At 57.2% G+C, this 18,198-nt stretch overlaps 1 protein-coding gene across 1 annotated transcript in view; it reads right to left on the minus strand.

Moving 5' to 3' along the window:
• The window catches only part of SND1 (staphylococcal nuclease and tudor domain containing 1), a 135,504-nt gene that overhangs the window by 43,222 nt on the left and 74,084 nt on the right, over positions 1-18,198 (minus strand). Inside the window, exon 15 of the mRNA XM_088129042.1 lies at positions 14,349-14,490. Coding sequence (XP_087985168.1) covers positions 14,349-14,490 — 142 coding nt within the window. The remainder of the gene's footprint in view (positions 1-14,348; positions 14,491-18,198) is intronic.

The following is an 18,198-nucleotide window of genomic DNA, read 5'->3' on the forward strand; positions in this document are numbered from 1 at the left end:
AATTTCTAGCTCTCCTTGTTCGCTTCCCATCTTCTGCCCATTGGGGGAGAAGCATCCGGGGTTTTGAGCAGCCGCAGCCACTGGCTTGCCCACTGTGGTTTCCTGGAAAACTCTGGGTCCCCAGCCTGGCCGCCTGTTCTCCCTCCCTCCCTCCCGGGCATTCTGCCTCCTTGGCCCTGGACTGGAGAGAGCAGACATACCGAAGGTGGTCACACAGAAGAAGACGTGGACTTATCCTTCATCGCCCCAGAGGGCAGGACCGGAAGCAAAGCTTAAACCTAGAAGGAAGTGGGTTCGGGCCATGCATCAGGAGGGACTTCCTGGTTGAACGGGGTGGCAGCCGGTGGGAGAGGGCATTTAATAGATGCCTGGCAATATATACAAAACCACATGGCCCTGAGGCATTAGCAGTCTCCGAGGGTACCTACAGTTGCAGCTTCTTTAGGAGATGCTGTGCTTGAACAGGAGCCAACAATTCAATTCTGTATGGTATTAAAAGGTTAAACGAAGTATCAGTTACATATTTGATTTGTAGAAGGAAAAACTGGAATAACCAATTTTGGAAAATCAATGGGTCTAGGTATTAAAAAATGTGATATACACTTCCTATTATTTAAAATGAAAGCCATTCATCAGAAAATATTATTTTGGGTCAATTGGACCCTAAAAGAATGTTCAAAAAGAGATGAACATTGGATTTCTTATGTTGGCAATGTAAGAAACGTGAAGATTCTTAAACTCATGTGATTTGCCCTTGGTATCACTTTGTTCTGGTTTCAAATAATTATGTACATTAATATAATTTTGGGAAGAAATGTTACATTTAAAGATCTCAATGTGATGCTGAATTAGATGCTTAAAACACGGAGTTTGTCATCTCATAAGGAGCTTTGGCTCTATTGAGCCTGGATGTGACAGAGGATAATCCTACATAATTGGAAAGTAAGTCAATCTCCTGACTTTGAGGAATGGGTCCAGGATACAAGTTTGCTATACATTTCTAAAAAATCTTTGTGGTCTAAAAATACTGTCATGATCATGTTTTCTGAGACAGCAGATAAGCTACCCATTTTTGTGTCATCTAAAAATCTGATCAGCATTCCCTCTCCTTCTTCATCCAAGGCATTAATCAAAGCACTGAGAAGGAGAGGATCCAGGGCTAAATCTTACAGCACTTCGTTCACTTCAGTGAGACAGTAGCTACCGATGAGCATTCTTTTACCGTTTTTGAACCTTGTCACACCACGCAAACACCACTTAAAAAGCTCACATGAATGTCATAGGATACTTTGTCAAATGCTTTGCTGAAATCAGGATATTTTATACCTGAAGCATTCCCACAATCTATCAGGAAAGGTATATAAAATCAGAGGAGGTTAGTCTGGGAAAACTAGTTCTTCACAAAACCCTGCTGATTTCTACTAACCACCTCATTGTTTTCAAGGGATTACTGACTTTAAGAACTGCCTTAGAATTTGTTCCCTGGAACTTCTTTCCTCCCCTTTTGGAAGATGGAAGAGCCAAATCACCGGCCACTTCCTAGAGCACCTTAGGCTGCTCATTCAAAGAAAAGAGGTCTCCTAGCCACCTCCAGTCCTGATCCACTCTCTTCCTCCCGCTGTTCACAATTCCTTTGTGGAACACGGGGCAGATCAGAGGAGGCTGAGCCCAGAGAGGACTGATCTGAACCTATCTCAAGGAGCCTCTTTCACCACCTTCAGCTCAGAGCTCCAGATTCCAGCCTGGGCCTGTCCTCCTCAGCCCTTCCTACTGGCACCCTTACCCACTGGTAAGTCGGACACATGTGGTCTCGAGGGGGCTGGGGTCACAATAACTCCGAAAAGGACCGAACACGGTGTGGCTGAAAAAGCTGGCGGAAGAAAGAGGCAGCCTGAAAATGGCCTGGGGGTGGGCAGGGGCTGCAGAGAAAAACCCCCAGGCGAGGCTCCTCGGAGCATCTCCATCAGAGGGGCAGGCAGGCAGTGGCTTGGAAGGGGAGCGAGGGCGCCATCCAGGGCCAGCTTCCCTCCCTCCGCAGGACAGCGCGCAGCCTGTCCTGTGTTTCTCACTGTGTGCACACACGTGCGAGAACACAGAGGCGCACGCATGCACAGAGAGGCAACATGCTGTTCCATTACAAAGAGGAAAACAGAAGCGCTTCCTAGGACTGCAGCTGCCAACAGGGCTGGGAAGGACGACCAAAGCTGGGTCTGCAGCTTTCCCCTACCCTATTTATTTTCCCCAGGCTGCTTCTACAGCCCCATTGGCTCCTTCCATTACTTTCCATTTTCTTCTCCCCATGCAGTTATTGGCAATTTAGCTTTTAGCATCTTATCTTTTAGGAACTTCCACCCATCTTAGGCTATTTTTCCCATTCATTTCTCCTGTCACAAAAGTCTTGCTCTGAATGTCTTAAGGCCTGCTTTGTTGAAGTCCGAGATACATGTTGACCAGACCTGTGCGTATCTGTGCATGTGCCAAGTGGTTCACCCTGGCCTTCCTCCTCCTAGGGCTGAGAGGGAGCAATGGCACAAAGCCACCCAGCTGGCCCTCACGCTCAAGGCAGGATTAGAACACACGGTCTCCTGGTTTCTAACCAGGATCTTTAGCCTCTGCACCAAACTGGCCCTCCAGGCTTGTGCTTAGCTGCCCTTAAATCCAAGAGCGGCACCACGACACGCTTCCTCTCCCTCTGTGTTTCCACTGCTTCCCTTTCCACAGCCAGGACTTGGCCAAAGTCACCCCAGGCCTGCCTCCAGAACGGGCCAGGATGGCAAGGGGCTGCCAACCCACAGGCCCAGCAACACCCCAGCTGCCCGGCAGCCTTGCTGCTCTAACCACTGGCACAGCCAGGCCATAGGGAGGGGTGGCTCTGATGTGCGCCAGGGATCCGAGGCAGGCAGGGGAGTGAGGCCAAGAGGAAGGAGGCCCCTCGTGGGACAAGACTTCAGGGGCCCTGAGGAAACCAGGCATTTGCAAAGCTCTGTGCCCAGGCAGGCCCACGGTGCCCCCCCACCACCAGAGGAAGTGCCCGGAAGGCAGCCTCACTCCACTTCCACACCGTTCTCCTGGAGGAGATCTAACGAGAGGAAGAGGTGAATCCAGCAGAAGGGCTTCGGGCAGCAGAAATGCCGCACTCAGCCCTGCCACACATTCGTGACCCTGGAAAGAGCCGCCTTTTGCATGCACTGCTCTTCGGCATCCTGCAAGCTGGCACCAGGCAGCGCGCGCATTGCTCATGGGGCTTCTCCCTCCAAGGAAGTGCTGATGCGGCAGCAGGAAGAGAAACCGCCGGCCGGCCGGCCAACTGGGGGGACCGTCCCTCCCCAGGGAGCATCCGCCAGGCAGGCCAAGCGCAACCTGAGCAGCAGCACAGGAGGGGGGCACGCGGCTGGGGTAACCGCTTCACGCTCACACGCCCTGCAGCTCCATCCCACTGAATCTGCGCTGGGGGAGGTCTACCCCCTTCCCCAGCTCCAGCAGGCAAGCCGCCAACTGCCCAAGAGCAGGGCTGCCTTCCCGGGGAGCAGAAAGCCGAGAAAAGGTTCCTGGGGCTCCCCAGAGCCCTCCTGCTTGCTGGGGTGAGGGGGGCTCCCTGCATCTCCACACAGAGCCCGGGGGGGGGGTGAGGGCGCGGGGCATGGATGCAAACAGCAATGCCAGAGCAGGGGCAGAGGCTTCATGCCCACAGAGGACGGTGGGGAGCCCCCGGCCCCTTTTCTCCTGCAACGGACCAGACTCCCAGCACAAAGCGCTGCTGGCTGGAAAGGGGCACCGGGCCGCACCCGATCTCAGCGGCAGCCCGGGACAGGAACGCAGAAAAGAAGAGCAGAGAGAGAGCAGCGGAGAGCAGCGCCCACAAAGGGACGGCAGAGAGGAACACGCGGCGTGGGTGCTTGTGCGCAGACGCCAGCAGCAGCAGCTGAGGCCCAGCGGGGGATACGGGCAGGGGACCAGACCCCGCAGCTTTGGCCCGGAGCTCAGAAGAGGCCCCAGGCTGACAGGCGGAAACTCGGCGGTGGGGAAATTCCAGGTCCAGGACCGTAAGAAAGGGACCGTGAAAAAAATCCGTGATCAGATTTGGAGGGTGGAAAACGGCCATTTCAAGCATTGTCCTAGAAGAAAAAGTTGAGAGACTTTTAGAGGAGTGCGTGCAAAGCGGAGAAATCCCACTCTAACCTCTTTCTGCAGCAGAGGAGAGGCACCTAATTAAAGTAACTGGCAGAAGATTCAGGACAAACTGCAGGCAGCTGCACTAAGAGCAGATGGCAGCCTGTGAGGGGAAACGCTCCGGTTGCCCAAGGCTGCCATCCCAGCGATGGAAGATGGCACAAGGGAAAGCCATGGTGGGCACCCACATTGGAAACCGGCTTGGTCTGCAGGCTTTTGTTCACGGGCTGCACGTCTGTCCTCTCTCTTCCCCTAAACATGTTTAGATGGGGGGGTGGCCCTACATTCTGGGGCTGAGGGGGGGCTTTCCCGAGGACCAAAAAGGAGCCGGTCGGTAGGCTCGTTTGCCAGGGAAGAAGGGGGGGCGGTGGGGCAACCTTTCTCAGGGGCCCAGCAGCACCGCCCCCTTACATGAAGCAAAAACACAGCCAGAGGAAGAGGCCGTTGCTTGGGCAAGCTGTGAGACCTTCTGCGCCCCCTTCCGCAGTGAGAGTAAAGTTGCTCTGTGCTTCGGTGGCTCTAAAAACGGAGCGCCGCTGGGCGGCCTACAACAAAGCGATGGATGGGACTGGCGACTCTGGAGGGAGGGCACCCTGCAGGTGGCCAGGAGGTCCTGATGCCACCCGCAGCCCTGCCTGATGTTCAGGAAGGGACTCCGCAGCCCCTGCTGGCTTGGCGAACCTGCTGAAGTGGCAAAGATGCTGCTTGCCCAGAGCTGAGCGGGGGACGGGCACACCAAGCCCAGGGACGATGCAAGAGCGCCAACGGAACAGGACGCCGCTGCTGGCAACCCACAAATGGCCGGCTCCTCTGCAGGGGGAGGAAAGCGTCTGGATGCCCGACGGCCGGCCCGCATCTGCCACTGCTCCTTGCAGCCTAGGCCTCCTCCAGGGCCTCGCCAGGGCCCCACGCGTCAACCTGACGGGCAGGAAGACAGGAGAGGAGGAAGGGCAAGAGGTGCTGCTCCAATGTGCAGGGTCTGGGTGGGCTTCTTTGGTGGGGCGATGCTCCCTCCCATCCCAGGGCAGGCGGGCAGCGTCACTGCTTCACCAATGAGCAACAGACCCCGAGTGTCAGGGCAGTGATCCAGGTTCAAGCACCCCTAAGGATGGCTGCCCGGCCCCCGCCGGAGCACCAGCCCTCTGGTCCCTGCTTCCATGGTCAAACTGCCCTGGCTCTGAAGGGGTTTCCCTAACCCTCCACCAGAACCCGCCTTCCTGGGAAGGGCTCTTGCCCTCTGGAAAGGGGCAGAACGGGGAGCCCTCCCCGCCTCAGTCTTCTCCTCTGAACATCCCCGCTCCTTCCCTCGCCCTTCACAGGACGCAGCTTCTGGTTCCCTGATTATCCTCCTGTGAACCTTTTCCAATTTCTCTGAACCCTTCTTAAAGGGTGAGGCCCAGAACTGGACGTAGCGCTCAGGACACAGTCTGATCAAAGTAGAACGAAGCAGAACAATTATTTTGCAAATTATAGAGCCCAAAATTGCATTGGCCTTTTTTGCAGCCGCATCACAGCGCTGACTCATATTCAGTTTGCACTCATCTATGTCACAAGTCCTATTGCCAAGCCAGACCTATCTTTCCTATCCCCGAACATTGGAGTTTTGTTTCCTATACTAAGGACTTCACTTCCACACTTAGCTGTTGTTAAATTTAATTCTGAGGCTTTCATCAGCCCCTTTCTCCAACTGATTAAAATAGTTTTGAATGCTATTTCTGCTTCTAGAGTTATGAGGTAGCCCTCTAATACGCCTTTCCCCGTGTCCTCCCTCCCGGATGACCTTGGGCCAAGCAGCTGCTCAGGGTTCCTGCGGTAGGGAGACCACGAGGCGGAGCCCTCCTGGAGCTTCAAAGGGCAGGACAGCAACGCCATAAAGGAGCTCCTGTGCACCACCCCTCTCCCCCCAGACCCTACTCTACTGGGGGACAGCCCTGATCCTCTCCCCACATGTAGAGACCACAGAAAGAGTTGTGTTTCAACCCCAAACGTGGGAAGGACGGGCACGGCTGGAGATCTTTGGAGACCCCAAGTCACACAGGATCCTCGCTGCCCTCTGTCCTCACCTGGCAGAACCCCCCCCCCTCCGTCCATGCTTCTCTCTTCAGATCGGCACCCAAGGCACCCCACCCACCCACCCACCCACCCCTCGTGGCGCAGAGAAGCTCCCTCGGGAAGGTGCTCACGTGCAGCCTGATCTTGGTGCAAGTGGCTTGCAAGGCCCACCTCAGTCCAGCAACAGCGGCAGCCTCTTCTTTAGGGTCCCAGTGCAGGGGGTGTGTGTGTGTATGCACACGCACGTGTGGTTCTCTTAGGTGGCCTTCACACTGCCCACCTGGTTTGGTGGCTGCATTCAGTGTACCATCAATACCCAAAAAACCCGCTACACCTGCAAAACCCAACCACATGAAGACCCACCGGACCCCCACTCGCACTCTCTCTCCAAGGATTTGGGTTGGGTTTCCTTATGCGCACAAAAGCTATTCCGTAGCCCCCACCCGAGTCACACAGGCCCAAGGCACTGAAGGGGGGGGGCTCCGGGATGCTGCAAAAGGGCCTGGCCGGGGGGGCAGGGCATTCATTCCAGGGCCTCCTCTCCCCGGACACCAGCTGCCTCTGCCAGGACCCTCTTCTGGCGCCAGGAGCAGGAAGCAAAGGTGCCCCAGCTGAGAAAGGGGGGCACTCTGGAGGCCAGAGGGTCTGGGCACCAGCCATCCGCTGGGCATCCATCAAGGGCCCAGGGATGGAAGTGGCGGGGCTGCTGGTCCATCTTCTTTTCCTCCCTTCACAGGAAGTATAACGTGGGTGGGATCTTAGAGGGCACCTAGTCCAACCCCTGCTCACTACAGATATCTACCAAACCTCCAGCAGGGCGCAGGAGATTGTTCAGCTGCTCAACAATTCCTACCAAGAGGAAATTCCTCCTAGCACTCTGCCTGACCCTCTGTCTTCATTTCCACCCCTGGCCCCTGTCCAGCTGGAGGCAGGGCCACCCTGTCTTGTGCATCGCAGCCTTTTAGACAGCCACAGACCACCATTATATCCCCCGCCGTCTTCTTCCTGGCAAACTAGCATGCCCAGCTCCTCCACCTGCAGGGACAAGGGAGAAGCCGCTCAGCCCTCCTTCGAATCACTCTTGACTCCCAGGGACTGCCTGCACGTGGCCCTGCGTTTTCTTGGCAAGCTTTTCCAGAAGGGCTTTGCCCTTGCCCGCTTTCTAGGGCTGAGAGAGGGAGGGGCCAGCCCAAGGTCACCAGCTGGCTTCGTGCCTCAGGCGGGACAGGAACTTGCGGTCTCCTGGGTTCTAGCATGGTGCCTTCAACCACTACAACTCTCTCCTCTCAGGGCTTGGTTTGCAGACCCCTTACCCTGGCGCTTCTCCTCTAAACCCTCTGCTGCCTCCTGGGTTCCTTTTAAGGGCGGGCGTGGCGTTCCGAGGGCAGTGCGGTGGACGTTGGCCCTCCGGTGATCCGGATGCAGGGCTTCCGTTCAGGCGGCCCACGTGCTGCTGGCCCCCATGCAGTGGGGGGTTCCAGAAGACGCCGAGATCCCTGCGCCTGCTCTCCTACCAGGGCGGGTCCCTGCCACGCCGCCCTGGAGCTTCTGGCTTTCCCCGCCGAGAGGCAGAGCCTCATCGCAAGTGGACCTAACCCTGCTGCCCTTGGCTGAGGACATCTGGCACTGGGTTCCCCCCGTGGGGTGCCCAATCCCCCTTGTTGGAAATGGTCCCTGGGCAAAAAAGCAGAAGCGCCCCACGGCATTCCGACCCAGGGCGAGGAGCACCCCGGAGGAAAGGGGCGGGTTCAGCGTGCCGGGGCGAGGGAGCCCGGGGCCTCTTAGCAGAGCAGCCCCCTCCCCAGCCGGTTCCCACAGCAACGGAACCTAAATAGAACTTCCCCGCGAGGCTGGGACGGCCTTCTCCCGGGCTTGGTGTGCCCCCTCCAAAACGTCTCTGCGTCCAAAATTAGCTCCGCTCTGCAAAAGCGGTGGCGGCGGCAACGGCAACCTCACGGTCCTCGCACTGGGTGACACCGCCCATGTCAGGAGGTTATATTTAACTGCTGCTCCCTGCAAAACACCCGCTGGGGAGACTGTCCACCTGGCAGAGGGAGGGGCAGCAAGGCCGTTTCCGCTGTGGGCGCAGAAGGCAGCCCGCCTCCGTTAGGGGCCGGTGATGCCCTGCCAGAGCCGCAAAAGCCAGGCTAGGGGGAGCCACGGCAAAGCACCAAAGGGCCTGAAAGGGTGCCCACCCGCCCAGAGAGCAACAGCGCAGCTGCCGGTTTCCAGGGAACTGGATGAAAGCCCACCAACCCAAGCGCTGCTCTCGCAGGTCCCACCGAGGCAGGTCCACGAAAGACGTGCGGGATTCGGTTTGCAAGGAGCCTGGTTCTTTTCTCTGTGGGCTCGGATGGGGAACTCTATTTGATCCCTGGGTGGTTCCGTCTAGAGTGCAAAGTAACGCGGCCAGGAGGTAACCTGGCTTGTGTGAACGTACTCTCGCCCCCTTTGGGGGTGAGGCCCAAAGGAGAGGCCTCTGCCTGTCCTGGAACTGGCAGACAGCCCGTCCCCACGCCCGTTCTCGTGACCTTTGCCACGCTTCTTATTCCCGCTAGAATAAGGCCACCTCGCAGGGGAGCTGCCATTCCCTCCCCAGCACCGCTCCCCCCACCCCGGAAAGGGAAGGATGCGGGATGAAGGCGGGGGGGGGTCCTTTCCAGAATCCCATAATACAATTCAATTACAGACATAAAACCAATTCATACCTCTCCACCTTCCTGCTAATTGTGTAGTTAAATTAAAGAGTTGGGAGGCCGGGAACCCCATTACGCCCAGACAAAAAGCCCTCCCTTCCCCAAGGAAGACCCGAGGGAAGACATGAGGTCTGGGGCCATGACCCCAGTGCTGCCTCCCCCCCAGCTCTGGGGTATAGCAGCACCCCTCCTGCGCAGGAAGCCCATGAGCCCCCTGCAGGGCCCATCAAGGCCCCCGCGTCGCACAGCCCCACATGAGCATCTCCACAGCGCCCGGGTGGAATCTCTCCCCCTCTCCCCTTGAGCAGAAGTGGGAGTTTAGCACATTAACATTTTAAAATATCAGAGGCTCTGCCACGAGAAGCCTCATTTTCTTGTCTTATGCGGCTGACTTTAGGATTAGTTAATTATAAATAAGATCGCAAGATGAAGTGTATCCGTATCACGCGCCTGTGGGCTCCGAGGCTGTGCGCGCAGCCAAGGGGCCTCCTCCGCAGCCACCATCTGGCCTCTGCACCGGCTTTTGCCAAGAGGAAGGGGACGGCGCCAGGAGAGGGGAGATGGCACTCGCCCCCACAGGTGAAGCTCCTGCATCGGGGCCTGTGTGGGAGGAAGAGCTCTGGTGAAGCTGGCGGCCCGGATCCGAGGGCTTCTCAACATCTTCCAGCCAGCGGGTCAGAAGGAGCTCCAGCCAAGCGCCCTGACGGAGACCCTGCACCCCAGATGAGGCGAGGGGAGGCAGCAGGTGTGGGTGAGTGGAAAGGGCACACCGCCCACACAACGGGATGGCCGGCCCATGGCCAGATGACCCTTCCCAAGGCAGTGTGACTCAAATGCTGGGTCCCTCAACCAGGCAGAAGGGGGCACGGGGCCGGGCCCCGATCCGCCATCTCCATCCAGCAGTCTGGGCCTGCTTAGGCTGGCAGCCCCCAGTGGAGCGCTTCAGGCAGCCAGTTCTCCTTCTGAGCCCAGGGCACCCAGAACCAGCAGCGCCTGCAACTCTCCCAGAGGAGCCTGGCAGCCGGGGCAGTGCCTCCTCCCATGGCCAGGGGCCTCCCTCCAACACCCAGCGGCAGGCAAGGCTTCTCTTCTGTTGCCCACTGAGGGCCAGGCTCATAAGTGGAGTGAAGCTGCCGGTCAGCCCCAGCCAGACAGGCGGGAGAGAACCAACCCAGACCGGTTCAGGGAGGAGCCCACAGGAGATCTGGGAGGGCGGGGATGGCCACAAAGGCGCCCGCCGGGGGCTCCTGGCAGAGGGACCCCTGTGGGCCCGAGAGCTGTCTCCCTCAGAGAGAGAAAGCTTCAGGCCTTCAGACCAGCTGCACCACCAGCCCCAACGGCCTCCTGCAATTCCAAAGGCCCCGGATGCAGAACCTCCTCCGCCTCAGGGAGATGCAGCAGACATGATGTTTGAATGAAGGAACGAACGGCTGCTGTCCTGGCCACGTCACTGCATTGCCCAGAATTCACTCCTGGTCCTGTCTGGCTGCTTAGGAGCGTGTGCCCTTCCTGCCCCTGCCTCCGAACGCAACCCAGCCTCCAAATGGTTGCTCATTTGTGGGTCTGCAGCAGAGGAAACCCATTCCCCGTCCCTCTGGCTGGCATCCAGCTCAGGGTCATGATCTCTCAGCCTTGAGAAGGGAGCCGTGCAGGGCGAGAGTTTCCGCTGCCAGGCAAATGTGTGGAATTCAAGAGCGCAAGAAGAACATAGAGATGACCTTGGGGAGGGAAGGAAGGAACTGTTAAGGGAGGAGAAATGGCAGCTCAGTCCTGGGAAAGAGACTCAAAATAACCCCACCTTGAGCCTGTTTGGTGTAAGAAGGGACTCTCCTGTCACACCCTACAACAATAGAGTAGAATTCCTGGAATCCTGGCGGTGCCTGTTTCTTGACCTGGCATCCTTGAAGGGCCGAGATCTATCTCAAAATCAAGGCAGGGTTATTGTGAGTGACTTTCCACTTTCTCAGAATGGAACTGCTGTTTCTCCTCCCTTAATGCTTCCTTCCTTCCCTCCTTCCCTCTCAAGGTCATCTCTATATTCCTTTCGACCTGGGAAAGCACAGCACCAATCAGAGCAGCTTCTTCACCAGTTAAGAAACCCAGACGCCGAGAGCAGTTTCTGTGGCCACTCATCAATTTCCAATCAAATTTCTTCCTTCCCACAATACCTTCCTTTCCACAGTAGATAACTGGTTTACCAAAAACAAAAAAGCAAAAACCTACAGAGCATCCATGAGGTTCTGTGCTCAGAAGCCTTTGTTCTTCTGACAAAGCTGTTTGATCAGAGCTGGATGAGTCAACAAGCTAAAGAAGCCCAAACACGAGATGTTCACAAAACTGGGGTAGCACAGCCTCCAACTGCCCATCACCAGGCAATAATTTCGACCACAATGCCGGCAGTGAAGAAACAGTGTTTGGCACATGTAATTAATTGGTTGAATGCCAAGGCAGTTATCAGTTATCTGTAGGAACCCTCGACTATTTTGAGAGAAGAACTCCTGTCTTCATGAAAGATTCCTTTTGGAAGTGGGGTGGTGGTGGTGCAACTTCCTCCATGTCCCAACAAGTTGACCATCCACCTACAGTAGCTAAAGGTCCAGCCTCCCCTCATCCTCAACCTAAACTGATTCTCCTCGGCATTCCACAAGCACTACAGTTGGACAGGATCCAAAGAGGTGACCACAATGACATCCTGAGTTATCATCTGGGAACAGCTGGACCCTTCTGCTCCTGAGGAAGTGGGCGTAACCCTTGATGAGATGCGCTCCGCCACCTGGGGGCAAGACCCCTACCCTGACTGGGATGAGCTGCCAGGGAGGGGAGGGGACAGGATCTCCCTGTGGGAGGGGGAGATGCCAGAGCCCCTTTTCAAAGGGCTGGCCTGGATCCAGCTGCCGCCCAGTGCCCAGCCTCTCCTTTGGGGGAAGGCTGTTGAGAACAAAGGCAGCCACAAAGGGCTCTGGACCCGTTTTGACCAGGGTTCAGGTTTGGGCCCTGGGTGGAAGCCGTGTTGGCTGCTCTCGCCGATGACCCAGAGCAGGACCCAGGTGGGTGAGCGACTCCACTGTTCCTGCTGGATCTCTCTCTGTGGCCTTCAACACCATCAACCACGGTATCCTTCTGGACCGCCTGCAAGGGTTTGGGGTCAGAGCCTTTGTTCTCCAGGGGGTCTGCTCCTTCTTGAATGGGTATTTTATTTTTGTTTTATTAAATTTAGAGGCTGTTCGGCTCCAGACAGCTCTGGGTGGCTTACATTTAAAAGTAGAGAATACAAAAAGATTGTGCACATCTGAAAGGAGCAACCACAACACCCCAAAGAGGGTCCCAGCCAGTGTGTTGGGGGAATGAGAGGGTGAGCCCCCAGGCACTCCAATATGGGGTACGGCAGAGCTTGATCCTTTCCCCATTCTATTTAACAACTGTATGTAGCTGCTAGGGAAGATTATTCAATGGTGTGTGGGGGGGTATCCTCACTATGCAGATGATACTCGACTGTACCCCTACCTTAGACCAAATGGGAGTTATGGCAGAAATCTTGACCTGGTGCCCAGAGTCGGTGAGGGCCTGGATAGGAAAAAACAGGCTGAGACTTAGCCCAAACCAGACTTCAATGTTGGGCTGTGCTCCCCAGGAAGCAGCTGGACTGTAACTCTCCTGGACTCCTGGCTCCTGCTAGAAGGCGGAGATCATGGCTGAGAAGGCCTCAGCCCAGTTTTGGTTGGCGTACCCGTCACGGCTGTTCCTGGAATGGGAGATCCTGGCTAAATCGGCTCACGCCCCCATCTCTTCTTAGAAGGACTACTGCAATGCACTCTGCCTGGGACTGTCCCTGAAAACCAGCTGAAAACCACCAACCACCAAACTTCACTGGTGCAGCAACAATTCACCAGTGGAAACTTCCCAGTCTTGTCATAAAACCCCACCACTCCTGGAGCTGCTTGGGCTACTAGGGACGACTCACGGTGCTAGTAAGAACTTCTAAGCTGGGTGTCTTTGTTCAAGTAGAATCTGCCCAAGGTGGGCCAGTACAGAAACTACACCCAGAGTTCCCACACCTGGAAAGATATGGGGGGGGGGCGGCTTTGGAGCAAGCATCCTCTGCCAGAGCTCCCTTCCAGTGGAACCAGTCGCCCCCAGAGAGAGCACCGGCACCTCACTACTAATATTCAGAAAACTGGTTACTTCAGCGGACTTCCGGGATCAAGGAGTTACTGACTTACACGCTTGGGATATGTGTGGGTGCTACTGAGCACTGCTTTTTGTGAAGCTGAATTGTTGACGGTGGTAAGGTTACCTATGGTGTATTCCTTCTGTAAGCCGCTTAGGTTTGTTTTGATCAAAGTGGCATGAAAACAGCTGTCAATAACCAGCTGGCTGACGAAATAAGTAAGCCTTTCCTGGGTGACTAGCATTCTCTTTTGGATAGTCCCAGCCATGCTGAAGGATGAGGATACCTCAAGCCAGTGTCAGCGGAGAGCGGTCACCCCTGGCCTCAGAGCATGCACAGAAGGCTTTTGTCCTTGCCAGGAGAAACAGAAACAAAGCCACAAATGTGGCAGGGCCTGCAAAACTGTGGAGCCACTGGCCACGCCTCTTAGCTCAAGAATCAAGAATGACTCCCGGAGAGGAGGGCACCACCCCAGTTAGTGTTTTGGAGGAGAGCCAAGAGCCAGCTTTCTGGAGAGCCTCTGGGGCAGAACTGGATGTTCACTCACAATGGCTCCGGAGGACATGGAGCCAGGAGGCAGGCTGAGGATACCCGGTATCGGCGGTGACTGCTGGAATACGCTCACTGAGGTTTGCCGCGTTATTAGTCTTGGAAGAACTTAAAGCACCCGCGGTGGGGTTGCATGGAGAAGCCCAGAAGCCCAAGGAGTAATACCCACACACGTGTCCCGGCGTGGCTGGCCCGCAGTTAGTTTCACCCAGTAGTTCAGTGCCAAAGACCTCCGAGATCCCAGCGGGCAGAGCGCCCCTCTCGCCCAGGGCAGGAGCTTCTGCCCGAAAGAACCCCACCGCTCTTCCCGCTCAGACTGCCCTTTGGGTCAGGAGGCTTTTCTCAGACGCTCGCTTCTAACAGTCGCTCACGCTCAAGGAGCTCTCGCTGCTTGGGGGACGGCAAGCGTGCGCCCACCCACCCACCGAGGATCCCACTTGGAACCCCATCACGTGGATCCCCGAAGCGGAATTCGGCCGGCTGCCGGACAGAACTGCCCTTAGGACGCCACCGCAGCCGCTCCAGCTGGGGTCGGGAAGGAACTGGGCCGAGGCCTCACCAAGCCAGCCGCCGTCCTGCCCCGATTCCTCTTCGGCTCTTTCCCAACCGGACCGGACCGAGGGCGGAAGACACGCCGTCACCCAGAGACAGGCCGGGGGCTGTTGCCCGCCTGCCTCCCTCCCCCCCCGGGAGCACCAAGAAGACCCCCTCACCTGCCAGCAAGAAGGTGATCAAGCAAGTCTCCTTCGGCAAGTAGAGCTTCAGCCGGGAGCCGCTGAAGACGTACTCCACAACCGCTTCCGAGCGGCCGGCCCGCTGCAGGAATGGCAGGAACTGCTTGGCTTTCTGGGTGTCCTGAGGAGGAGAGAGGAGGGGCCCGTGAAGGGTGTGCTGGCGCCAGGCCCCTCGGCCCGGCTGCTGCTCCCGCTGGCAGGGCGAGGGGCAGGCTGCAGGCGGGGGGCAGCCCGCTTGAGGGGCACCCCTGCACCCTCACCCTCCACTCCAGACTGGTCTGCCCCGGCCAACTGCCCTGAGAGGCCCCTTGAGGGACCGTGGCCAGCAGCTGCATTCCCGGCCTGCCTGCTCCTGCTCCCCCCCGGCACCCCACTTCGCCCAAAGGCCCTGAGGAAGCCGCGCAGGAGGGCCTCTGCCGCAGGGCAAGCGGGGTGGCCCGCAGACCCCTCTTCTCACTGGGCTGGCTTCCTGGTCTCTGGCTAGGTTCCCGCAACATGAGTCTCGGCTGGCTCGGTGTGTTGTGGGAACCTAGCCATTCTTTTAGCAAGTGGTATGAACCAGGCCATCCCCTAAGTGGGCTTCTTTGACGAGCGCCCCATGCCGTGTGAACACAGCTGGGCACTGCACGTGTAATGGGATGTGGGAAAGACCTTGGGAGACCCTGGGGCCAAAAGACGCTGCGTAGGGAGCGGTCAGATAAGAGAGGGCGTAGCCCGCAGCTGGATAGTGGGCAGGGCGAGGAGGGACCCTCCCTAGTTTCTCGGGCTGTAAAGGAGATGGCGGGAGATTTGTACTTCCAGACTTGCAAGATTCTGTCAGTGTAGCTTTCCAATAAAGTAGAATTAGCTCATCTGGTCGTGTTTCCTGTCTTGGGCCTACCCCCACCAAGGAGAGCGTCCCAGGGACTCTGCGGCTCAGCCAGAAGCAGAACAGAGCTCCCCCGTCCCTCCTTCCTGCTGTGCATCGCTGGGCTAGAGGTTGTGTCACAGAGGCCAGGGAGGAACCACTGCGGCAGGATGCTTTGCCTGGGCAGCCCTTGCCTGTCCATCAGGCCCACCCAGCCCCTTGGGGTGGACAGAGGAGGCTGCAGAACTGCAGCACAGCCCTGCTCTCGGCCAAAGCTCTCGGCACGGCTGCGGCTTGTCAGCAGCCACAATCTCTCCTCCTTCACTAAGGAAAGCCAGTCTGGCCTTGGGGTCCCAGCCTGGAGAGCAAACGGGTGCTCGCTGGGCACTGCAACCCTTGGGGCAAAGAGATTCTACAGCCCCAGACACCAAGGCTCTCGAAGTGCCGGCCTTCCTGCAGACCTACAGCAGCCTCTCTGAGGAGCAGTTGGGCAGCTCGTGCCAGAAGAAGGGCGGCCTTGGAGGGCCAGGTGTGAGTGGCAAGGCACCAGGTGCTCACTTGGCAGCTGGTTCTTACGACTGTGGGAGGACCTGGGAAGCTCTTCCCTCCCCAGCACCGTCTCCGCAGGGAGGCCCATCCCAGAGGGGCAGCCAAAAGGCTTTGTTATTATTTTAATATCCACCCAGTCTTAATTATCTGCAAACAGCAAGGAAGGAAAACAGAATCGTAACTCTACATTTACATGAACCGCTGCCAGTTATGCAAAATTAGGCAAGGGGTTGGTAGAAGGACTGGGACCTGCGCGCACTCACGTTGTCTCTGTGCCACAGCAGCTCCCACAAACTTGTAAAGGAATGTGCAGCTTGAAAGCAGAAAGCGAGTGAGCACACATTTGTCTTACATGATTTGAATTATTTAGTCAATTACTCTAGGGTAGGATCACACACACCTCCCAGGGAAGGAGAGGCTATGCCAGCCAACCTTCCCTATTTCCTTCTGGGGGGCACGGTGGGGAGGAAAGGAAGAGAAATGCTTTCAAGGAGCTCATCAGCATCTTGCGCTCTTCTTGGCAGGCCCCAGAATGTGCTCAGCTGCAGGATCACATCAGGTGACCCAGCCGTGGCGCTTCTCATCAGATGCCTCCAGGCACCAGGCTGAAATTAGATCACCTGCCTACCGAGGTGGCTTCAAATTGCTTAGCTGGCGCAGTGCTGCTCATCTCATTTGCACAACGGAGCTGCTCAAATGCAATCAAGGCTCCTTAATAAGGAGGTGGGGGGGCCTTCCACAGCCCTTTCGCCAACCCTGCATTCTGGAAGGGTCGGCTGGAAGCAGCCCTGCAGAGGGCACCGTGCCCAGCCAAGACTGTGCCTCTTTTGGGTGGCTGGCCGGCTGGCCCATCAGGCTGCGCGGCAGGACCTCGGCCCCGGCCAGCCACCTGCCAGGCCAATCCCTGGCCCTTCCCGCTCCAGACCAAGCTTGTGCCCTTCCTGCTTCGGCCATCCAGCAGGAAGGTCCTCTCCCCCCGAGAAGCCGGACCACATCAGGCCTGGGGGAAGATGCAAGAGCGAAGGGAGAGCAGCAATCCTTGCCCCTCTCCCCAGGCTGGTCCAGGGGCAGCTCCTTCCTCCTCCCCACGTGCCCAGTCTGAGCCACGGACGGCTTCCGCTCTAAGCGGGAGGTCCCTCTGGAACCAAAGGATGGGTGGGAGGAGCAGCAGCCCAAAGTGATAAGTGCCACCCCACCCTCCCTGCCACGTTGGTCAGCCACAAGGGAGCCGGCAAGCAGTTGCAAGGGTCCCGAGGCAAACCCCGCAAGGAGCCTGGAGCCAGGTTGGTTTATTCACCCTGGCCCCTTGAAGCTCCCAGGGCAGCGTCTGTGGACTCTTCCCTCTGACCCGGAAGAGCCGAGCCGAGCCGAGCCACCAGACCTGGAAGGCCAGCCGAGCTCAGGCAGCCGTTCCTCGACCCGAGTAGCTCTTGCTTCCCCACCGGAAAGCTTCCGTCTCCCCAGGGCAGGGACCCATTTCAAGGCTCTGAAGCGCCAGGGGAGTGTCTACACTTGAGTAGCTTCCTCTGCCAATTTGTGGCCTTCCCAATCTTAAGTTCATCAAGCACCAAGCCTGAAGATACCCGCTCCTGGACACAGCAGCCTACTCCCAAGGAGACTGCTGTTCTCCTTGCACCCTCACTCAGGCTTCTGGGTTTCATCTCTTCCTTGGGACAGGAAGGCACCAGCCATGCATGCTCCTTGATCAACCAGATCACTTCGTTGCTCAATGGGGACCAGTGGTAGCACGGGGGGGATGTTTCTGGAGGGTCTGGAATGCCCTTGGTGGGGAAACGAGATAAACTCTCCTGGGCTTGCGGAGGGTGTAGATCCAACACTGTTGCTGTTATCCCAGCCCTTCTTGAGACAATCCAGGAAGGACAATGATTGTGAGAGGCTACAGGCAGAGACCTAACGTTGTCTTCACCCATCTCAGGAACCCGCCATAGCATCAAGCTGGAACAAGCCTGACCCGCGGGTTCCATTCGTTCTTTATTCATTCAAAAAATCCTGGGGTTGGAAGGGGTCTGGGGGGCCTTCTCATCTAATGCCCCCACCCGGGGCAGGGAGCCTCAGACCACCCCGGACAAATGGCCCTCCAGTCTCTGCTTGGGAACCTCCTAGGATGGAGCCCCTAGGACCCCAATTCCTCCTGCTGCCCCTGGTTCTTGCCCTGCCATCAGCAGCTCTGGAGAACGGCTCCCCACCCCTGCCCTGGGGCAGCCCTTCAAGCCCTGGCAGACTGCTCTCACGTCTCCCCCAGCCTTCTGTGTTACAAACCCAGTTCCATTAACTACCATTTTGGGTTAGGATTTAGCCTCCATCTTGAACATCCAAAGTCACCCTAATCCTAACTATCACCTCGCACAAACTGACGTGCCAAGTTGGCTGTGCTAGGCCATGTCTGCTTGGAGGATTTTGTAACCAGCCAGG

This window comes from Python bivittatus, unplaced genomic scaffold, assembly GCF_059951505.1.
Source record: "Python bivittatus isolate LINGU-HERP-01145 unplaced genomic scaffold, Pbiv_v1 ctg000730_np1212, whole genome shotgun sequence".
Classification (NCBI taxonomy): domain Eukaryota; kingdom Metazoa; phylum Chordata; class Lepidosauria; order Squamata; family Pythonidae; genus Python; species Python bivittatus.